Raw genomic sequence first — 9,989 nt, 5'->3', positions numbered from 1 at the left:
TGTGTGAATAGAGCAGGAGCAGGTACACACATCGGCAGAATGTAAGACGCCTGCACGCGCTGATGTGGGAGAGCGTAATTCACCTCCCTGCTGATGTGCGCACTCTCACTTCCGGAACTCCTTATCAGTTACTGCGCTGGCTTCTTCCTCCCAGTGGCTTTTGCGCATCCCCGGCTAGCGCATGCGCGTTGTGATCTGTGGGGCGCTGAGGCAAGTCCCGGACAGTTTCTCACCTCAGCAAATTCTACAGCACTACTTTCAACAGACAAACTTTATTGACAATGGGGAAAAAAAGGACACAAGGACGCCGAGATGGAGCTCAGCGCCAGGCTGGGGAGCCATAGAGAGACATGGACATCTAATGTCCGATCACTGCAGGATACTCGTTCATACATCAGGTAAGATGAACGGCACCACCACTTTTAACCGACCGCCGATAATGAGACGTGTGATATGCGTCTGCCTCATTTACTGCACTTCATACATGGCGGTGAAGCGGTAACAGGTGCACATAGCGTTCTCTGTAACCAAATCTGCCCTGATCACCACATAATACATTTACCCACATATACTGTATACTTATCTATAAAATACTTTTCTCTTACAGTGTGCTTACTGTGTAATGCTTACTGCCTATTGTTACTCCTAAACATTCAAGTCTGCTGAGAGCAACCGTGCTGATTCCTGACCTAAGGAATAGATGAGAGGGGTGGTCTTCAGTTTGCCAAATGTCGGGATCCTGGCGCACAGTATACCAGCGCCGGAATCCCGACACCCGGCATACCGACATATATTCTCCCTCGTGGGGGTCCACCGTGCCCGTAGCGTGACGAGCCCGCAAGGGACTCCTTTGCGCTCGCCACGGTGTCGGTATGCCGGCGGTCGGTCTCCCGGCGCCGGTATGCTGGTCGCCGGGAGCCCGGCCGCCGGCATACCATACTACACCCGATGATAGACCTTATTACTTATACGCCCTATGCACTGGGCAATGCTTATGGGCGATATGAACGTCCCCGTGGTCGTTCACCGTTGGTTTCCCATCGTTAAACATAGCAAGCCAATTTGGACGATATTGTTAATCGTTCAAAATTAATATCATCCAAATGGGACACATCGCCCAGTGTGTAGGGTGCATGAGAAATAAATGTTCTTCCTTCCAATGGTCAGACATGTGAACACTGTTTACCTTTGACCCAGAGCTGGATTAAGGCTTCGGGGGGCCTGGGGTACTTGCGCCAGGGGGGGCCTGCAGGTGTGTACACATGGTGAGATTCGGGCTAAACCCCGATTCTCATTGTGCAATAGGGACTAGGTCAGTATCGCAATCATAGATGACTGTGCTTGCAATACTATGTGCGATTTTGACTAGTGACTTTCACCTTGCGATCTGCACTAACTTTCCTTACGATTTTGACTATATAGTCAAAATCGTAAGAAAAAATCTTACCCGTGTGTACACACCTTAAGATCTAAAATGAAAATCATAATCACTACAAAGTATAATATACATACACTACCGTTCAAAAGTTTGGGGTCACCCAGACAATTTCGTGTTTTCCATGGAAACTCACTTTTATTTATCAAATGAGTTGCAAAATGAATAGAACATACAGTCAAGACATTGCCAAGGTTAGAGATATGGAATTTTATTTGAAATAATAATTTTGTCCTTCATACTTTGCTTTCGTCAAAGAATGCTCCTTTTGCAGCAATTACAGCATTGCAGACCTTTGGCATTCTATCTGTTGAGTTGTTGAGGTAATCTGAAGAAATGTCACCCCCCGCTTCCTGAAGCGCCTCCCACAAGTTGGATTGGCTTGTTTGGCACTTCTTGCTTACCATATGGACAAGCTGTTCCAATGGGGTTGAGATATGGTGACTGTGCTGGCCACTCCATTACAGACAGAAATCCAGTTGCCTGCTTCTTCCCTAAATAGTAATTTGGAGGTGTGCTTTGGGTCATTGTCCTGTTGTAGGAGGAAATTGGCTCCAATCAAGCGTTGTCCACAAAGTATGGCATGGCATTACAAAATGGAGTGATAGCCTTCCTTATTCAAAATCCCTTTTACCTTGTACAAATCTCCCACTTTACCAGCACCAAAGCAACCCTAGACCATCACATTACCTCCACCATGCTTGACAGGTGGCATCAGGCACTCTTCCAGCACCTTTTCACTTGTTCTGCGTCTCACAAATGTTCTTCTGTGTGATACAAACACCTCAAACTTTGATTCGTCTGTCCATAACACTTTTTTCCAATCTTCCTCTGTCCAATGTCTGTGTTCTTTTGCCCATATTAATCTTTTCCTTTTATTGGCCAGTCTCAGATATGGCTTATTATTTGCCACTCTGCCTAGAAGGCCAGCATCCCGGGGTCGCCTCTTGCCTGTAGACATTGACACTGGCGTTTTGCGGGTACCATTTAATAAAGCTGCCAGTTGAGGGCCTGTGAGGCGTCTATTTATCAAACTAGAGACACTAATGTACTTGTCTTCTTGCTCAGTTGTGCACCGGGGCCTCCCACTTCTCTTTCTACTCTGGTTAGAGCCTGTTTGTGCTGTTCTCTGAAGGGAGTAGTACACACCGTTGTAGGAAATGTTCAGTTTCTTAACAAGTTCTCACATGGAATAGCCTTCATTTCTAAGAACAAGAACAGACTGTCGAGTTTCACATGAAACTTGTCTTTTTCTGGCCATTTTGAGAGAATAATCGAACCCACAAATGTGATGCTCCAGATACTCAACTAACTCAAAGGAAGGCCAGTTTTATAGCTTCTCTAACGAGCAAACCCATAATCAGCTATGCTAACATAATTGCACAAGGGTTTTCTAATCATCCATTAGTCTTCTACCGCGATTAGCAAACACAATGTACCATTAGAACACTGGAGTGATGGTTGCTGGAAATGGGCCTCTATACATACACCTATGTAGATATTCCATTAATAACCAGACGTTTGCAGCTAGTATAGTCATTTACCACATTAACAATGTACAGCGAGTATTTCTGATTAATTTAATGATATATTCACTGAAAAAAAACAGCGCTTTTCTTTTAAAAAAAGGAAATTTCTAAGTGACCCAAAATTTTGAACGGTAGTGTGTGTGTGTGTGTGTATATGTACATATATATATATATATATATATATATATAGACAGCAAACGCGGCACTCCTGGTGGCTGTGTCAATAAATCTCTCAAACCGGCATAATAGAAAAGGCAACGTTTCAATGACACTTTAATTAGGCATTTTCCTTAGGTCCAAAAGCTGCGCATGGGACATACTTGGACGTTCCAACATGACAATGATCCAAAACACAAGGCCAAGTCGACCTGTGATAGGGTGCACACTGGGTGACAGACAGATACTGCAGCCAATCACAGCTGTCAGTGGGCCAGAAGCAGAGAAATCCCATAGATAAGTATATTTATAATGACAGTATCCAGCACAGGGGTGTCAAAGACAAGGCCCGCGGGCCGAATCCGGCCCGCCAGACCTCGTCTGATGGCCCGCGGTGACGCCGCCATGAAACCCCCTTCTCCCGAGTGCCCAGCTCGGGGGGGGCGGGGTTTCGCGGAATTACGCGATTGCGTCGTGACGTCACAGCGCAAACGCGTCATTCAACGAAACCCCGTCGGAGGAGGGAGAAGGGAGCCGCGCAGACGAGGAGGGAGAGGCGGCTGAAGAGCGGCGAGAACCGCTTCAAATGTAAGTCAGCCCCTCTCCCTTCCTCTCTTTCTCTCTCTCTCCCTCCTTCCACCACCTGCCGCAATGTGTAAAATGGGGACCTGTACCTGCCGCTATGTCTAAAATGGGGACCTGTGCCTGCCACAATGTGTAAAATGGGGACCTGTACCTGCCGCTATGTGTAAAATGGGGACCTGTGCCTGCCACAATGTGTAAAATGGGGACCTGTACCTGCCGCTATGTGTAAAATGGGGACCTGTGCCTGCCACAATGTGTAAAATGGGGACCTGTGCCTGCCACAATGTGTAAAATGGGGACCTGTACCTGCCGCTATGTGTAAAATGGGGACCTGTGCCTGCCACAATGTGTAAAATGGGGACCTGTACCTGCCGCTATGTGTAAAATGGGGACCTGTGCCTGCCACAATGTGTAAAATGGGGACCTGTGCCTGCCGCAATGTGTAAAATGGGGACCTGTACCTGCCGCTATGTGTAAAATGGGGACCTGTGCCTGCCGCAATGTGTAAAATGGGGACCTGTGCACTATAAAAGGGGGCACATGGCTGGGCACTTTAAAAGGGGGCAGATGGCTGGGCACATATAAGGCAGGTGGAGCGGTAAATTTTGGATAGACCTACAGATACAACCGGCCCTTTGATGGGGACCAAACTGCTGATGCGGCCCCCGATGAATTTGAGTTTGACACCCCTGATCCAGCAGGTCGACAGCAGAATAATAAAGTGAAGGTTCTGCACAGCTAAAATACACTCCTCTATGGGCGGCGACTATCTGATCGCAGCAGTGCAAAAAAATCACCTGCTAGCGATCAGGTCTGAATTATGCCCCATGTTTTTATTATTCTTAACACTAGGAAAGGAAGCTAGGAGTTCAGAGGCTGCTGTATACCACTCTCTTAAATGATTTAGGTTCTGCACAGATAGTTTCATATCCTCCTATTAAACTAATAATAACAACGCCAAATAGACATAAATGTGAAACAAAAATTATTTTAATAAATCAGCCGCATAGAAACACTTATATTCTGTATCTAGCATTTTATACGAGGTTATTATTAGGGAAGCTTATACTATAAATCTAAGTGTATCCTAACTGCCAGCAATGACCCCACGCCAGAATACAGGCGCACACTTGGCGGGAGGTGAGGGAGGCGTTATAAAGAGGGAGCTCTATATAATCAACACTATTGAAATAAAAAAATTCACTAATTATACTTATTAATTAAAAAAACAAATATCGAGTAATTGTGGATTAGTAATAAGGCATGCTGGGAGATGTAGTACATCCTGGATTGTGCTATGTAAGGAACACTCTCATACTACAAATCCCAGTTGGCGGAGGTTTATATAAGCCCCACCCCATTCACCCTCTGTGTCTATTACAGCCAACAGGCGCAAGTTTAGCACTGACTACTGTGATAGGGTGCACACTGGGTGACAGACAGATACTGCAGCCAATCACAGCTGTCAGTGGGCCAGAAGCAGAGAAATCCCATAGATAAGTATATTTATAATGACAGTATCCAGCAGGATGACTGCAGAATAAAGTGAAGGTTCTGGAGTGGCCATCTCAGTCTCCTGACCTCAATATCATTGAGCCACTCTGGGGAGATCTCAAACGTGCAGTTCATGCAAGACAGCCCAAGAATTTACAGGAACTGGAGGCTTTTTGCCAAGAAGAATGGGCAGCTTTACCATCTGAGAAAATAAAGAGCCTCATCCACAACTACCACAAAAGACTTCAAGCTGTCATTGATGTTAAAGGGGGCAATACACGGTATTAAGAACTGGGGTATGTAAACTTTTGACCAGGGTCATTTGGGTAGTTTGTGTTGTCATGATTTAAAAAGAGTAAACACAGTTGTTTGACAATAAATGGCTTCACCCAACTACTAACCATGAGTGACAGAAAAGTTTGTGAGTTATCTTTCATATTCTCTGACAAATGGCCAGAAAATCACAAATTCTGCTAGGGTATGTAAACTTATGAGCACACCTATATATATATATATATATATATATATATATATATATATATTAGATTGCATTGGATGGATTTGTGCTTTTTATTATACCACAACTGTATTACTTTTTCTTTATCTCTCTATTATCTGTCTCACCCCTTTCCTATTCCTGTATGTGGGTATATAAGGGCTGTGAACACGGCTTAAATACACAAAGGGGGTAATTCAGACCTGATTGCTAGGCTGCATTTTCGTACAGCCTAAAGGCCAGTACTCACCAGCCGACGTGGGTGAGATGTGTGCTGAGCGAACCGCTCAGCACACATCTCTCCCGGCGCTCAGCACAGCGCGATCTGTGCTGAGCGTGCAGGGGGAGACGGGGGGGCCGCTCACTTCACCCAGCGGGTGAAGTGAGCGACCCGCTAGATTGGCCTGCTAGATCTAGCAGCGGCGATAGCGATGCGCGGGGCTGCGCATCGCTATCGCTGAGGGGACTACACACGGAGCGATCGTGCTTAAAATCTAAGCAATCTAGTCAGATTGCTTAGATTTTAAGCAGCGATCGCTCCGTGAGTACCCCCCTTAAGCCTGCGATCAGGTCTGAACTGCGTATGTGTATGCACCACAATGCGCAAGCGCGTGGGTCCACAGCGACGGGCAGTGACGGTATGGTGCGAAAAAAGCGATTGCACAGTGATCGCAAGGTGACTGACAGGAAGAAGGCGTTTGTGGGTGGCAACTGACTGTTTTCAGGGAGTGGTTGGAAAAACGTAGGCGTGTCAAAGCATTTGCAGGGCGGGTGTCTGACGTAAATTCCGGTCCCGGACAGGCTGAAGTGATCGCAGCGGCTGAGTAAGTCCTGGGCTGCGCAGAGACTGCATAAGATCTGTTAGTACATCTCTGCTACACATGCGATCGCACACTTGCACAGCTAAAATACACTCCCCTATGGGCGGTGACTATCTGATCGCAGCAGTGCAAAAAAATCACTTTCTAGTAATCAGGTCTGAATTAGGCCCAAAGTCTTTATTATTCTTAACACTAGGAAAGGAAGCTAGGAGTTCAGAGGCTGCTGTATACCACTCTCTTAAATGATTTAGGTTCTGCACAGATAGTTTCATATCCTCCTATTAAACTAATAATAACAACGCCAAATAGACATAAATGCGAAACAAAAATTATTTTAATAAATCAGCCGCATAGAAACACTTATATTCTGTATCTAGCATTTTATACGAGGTTATTATTAGGGAAGCTTATACTATAAATCTAAGTGTATCCTAACTGCCGGCAATGACCCCACGCCAGAATACAGGCGCACACTTGGCGGGAGGTGAGGGAGGCGTTATAAAGAGGGAGCTATATATATAATCAACACTATTGAAATAAAAAATTACACTAATTATACTTATTAATTAAAAAAACAAATATCGAGTAATTGTGGATTAGTAATAAGGCATGCTGGGAGATGTAGTACATCCTGGCTTGTGCTATGTAAGGAACACTCTCATACTACAAATCCCAGTTGGCGGAGGTTTATATAAGCCCCACCCCATTCACCCTCTGTGTCTATTACAGCCAACAGGAGCAAGTTTAGCACTGACTACTGTGATAGGGTGCACACTGGGTGACAGACAGATACTGCAGCCAATCACAGCTGTCAGTGGGCCAGAAGCAGAGAAATCCCATAGATAAGTATATTTATAATGACAGTATCCAGCACACCAATATGGGAACAACTCCAGACACATTGGTCACCTCAGCCTAGAGCTCAACCCAATGATTCATTCCTGTTGGCTGAATGGTCGCCCAATCCGATTCCCCTCCTTGTTACGCCACCAGTTTCTGAGCTGATTTCTTATGGTAATTTCTCCCAGCTCCTGACTCTCCCACATATAGTTACACAACCATCCCATACAAGTAATGCAGCATGGAGGGGCTCAGTGAAGGCGGCAGTGTAGGTATGTAAGTGTATGATGGGGTCACACAGAGAATAAAAGGACAGCTGTCCTGCCTCATAATCCAGATATACCCTCACTCTGTCACAGGGGATATAGTCAGGTAACCGGATCTCTTTTCTGTCATGTATCACTGTATTGTCATATCTTATTGTCCACGGATTAAGTTTCTTACACAGACACCAGGACTTCTTATTACCTCCAATGTATGACTGATCTCCTCTCCTGCCTATACTGGGGTAACACATCCCCACCCTCCACCTCACTGACTTACTGACATCCACCTCCCAGTAATGTCGCCCTGAGGAGAATCCCCTGCTGCTTATTACCTGAGGATAACTCTGAAATCTCTCTGGTGTTACTGGGTGATTCTGGTTTATATCTGACCTGGATGCAGTTTTCCTGTCACCTGATATCTGTATAGTATCACCAGCTGTGGCTACATCCAGTAATATGTCTGTGGGTTGCTGCACATAGATCCCCCTATTTATCCCTGTTATTATATCAGATAATATATGTAATTTCCCTGAGATGAGACCCACATCCAGATCTCCTGCACCACGGACCTGGGTATCACGTCTCTCTGTGTCCTCAGTATCACACAAGTCCCCTGTGTCTGGTTCCTGTAAGACAGTCACTGGGTCAGTCATGTTACACAGCTCCTCAATGTGACGCATCTTCCCGGACAGCTCGTCCTTCTTTATTTCCAGCTGCTGGATCAGAGCTGAGACTGAGAGTGAAACGCGCTGTTCCTGCCTGGAGATCTCACTCAGGACTTTCTTCTCCAGGTCTTCCAGCTGTCTCCTGATGTCTCTAAACAAGGCAGTGACTGTCTTTGTTAAATCAGCTGATTTTCCTGGGTCTTCCCTCCTGCGCTCCTGCAGACTCTGCACTCTCTTCTCAGTTTCCGCTCTCTTTGTGGTCAGTTTTTGCAGAACATTTCTCAGCTTCTTCTTCTTCTCCTCAGAGGCCTCATCCAGCGACTCCATCTGATGTCCTCTGTGTTCCCCAATCAGACAGCAGGACACACAGATACAGGCAGAGTCCTCAGTGCAGTAATACTCCAGGATCTTCTTATGAACGGAGCATTTCCTGTTCCCCAGGGCAGTGGTGGGATCACATAAGATGTGCTCTGGTGACTTGCTGTGTACTCTCAGGTGATTATCACACAGATGATCCTCACAATGCAGACAGAATTTAGCAGCAGGTACAGGAGAGTCCACACAGTAAGTGCAGAAGATCCCAGTCTCCTCCTGATCTGGCCGAGTAGACAGGAAACTCCCCACTATGTTACACAGCGTTATGTTCCTCTGCAGTGCAGGACGCTCCTGACACTCTGCTCTGCATTCAGGACAGGTATAAACTCCACACCCCTCCTGTGTATCCAGCACACGATCAATACAGACCTGGCAGAAGTTGTGGCCACATCTCAGGGTTACAGGATCTGTATAAATGCTCAGGCAGATGAAACAGTCCAGCTCCTGCCTCAGATCAGCAGACGCCATCGCTGCAGCAGAAGAGAGAAATGAAAGTGAAAGTCTCTGACACTCAGAAACCAGTAGGGTGACATTCTGCACACAGGGCGAGGCTGAGCTGTCACTCAGGTTATATCTACAGGCTCAGCTACACTGAGGGGAACACCCAATACATAAATGGACATCATGCAGGAAATGTACTTCTATTGCACATTACACAGGTCATTTCATAAGATGACAATTATGACATTTTGCAGCGATTATATCAATGTGATTTATTTGAAACTACAGTTTTATAGCTTAGTGCAATTTTGTTATTAAAACAATATTGTTGATGATATAAATAAGAGTGATGATGTCATGCTGATAGAGGCAGACAGCAGGGGGAGCTGGAGGTGCGGGGGGTGAGGGTGCTGGTTGTCTGATTGTCTGATACACAAAATACATTTCCATAGTGATTGCTAGCTATACACTGGGAAGGGTTACAGTGGAATGCCCTCATTACTGTGTGCAGAGTACTTAAGTACAGTGACCAGAGGAAGCGTAATTGGTGTAAAGAAGCTGTTGCTCTGATGATTTATTTTCCTTTCTAGTGTGAGCACCTCGGTAAACAGTAACCGTTAGACGGTACTCACCAACTACCGCCTGGGGACCGACACTCCAAATCCGGAGACCGGTCAGCAACAGCAGGCACTTAGAAACTAACAATTTACCATCAACATGTGCTTCCTCTCACCCATACCTCCCAACTTTTCATATGTAATAAGAGGGACACACGCGCGGCAAAGCCGTGCATGCTCCCGAAAAAGGCGCATGGCCTAAGAAAAGGGTGCGTGGCTTCGCGGAGGGCCCGTGATCGCGACCCACGCCCCTGTTTTTGTCACTGAGG

At 46.0% G+C, this 9,989-nt stretch overlaps 1 protein-coding gene across 1 annotated transcript; it reads right to left on the bottom strand.

Moving 5' to 3' along the window:
• Positions 1–6,832: 6,832 nt before the first annotated feature.
• Positions 6,833–9,192, bottom strand: LOC134994452 (E3 ubiquitin-protein ligase TRIM11-like). Its single transcript, XM_063950982.1, has one exon. The coding sequence runs from the start codon at positions 9,128–9,130 to the stop codon at positions 7,526–7,528; it is 1,605 nt and encodes a 534-aa protein (XP_063807052.1). The 5' UTR covers positions 9,131–9,192; the 3' UTR covers positions 6,833–7,525.
• Positions 9,193–9,989: the final 797 nt, after the last annotated feature.

Source organism: Pseudophryne corroboree, chromosome 2 (assembly GCF_028390025.1).
Source record: "Pseudophryne corroboree isolate aPseCor3 chromosome 2, aPseCor3.hap2, whole genome shotgun sequence".
Lineage (NCBI taxonomy): Eukaryota > Metazoa > Chordata > Amphibia > Anura > Myobatrachidae > Pseudophryne > Pseudophryne corroboree.
Note: the sequence above shows the minus strand (reverse complement) of the source record. Positions and strands in the feature narration are given on the sequence as shown.

Coding starts and splice junctions, on each gene's coding strand:
- LOC134994452 (XM_063950982.1), bottom strand. CDS start 9,130: ATGGCGTCTGCTGATCTGAGGCAGGAGCTGGACTGTTTCATCTGCCTG.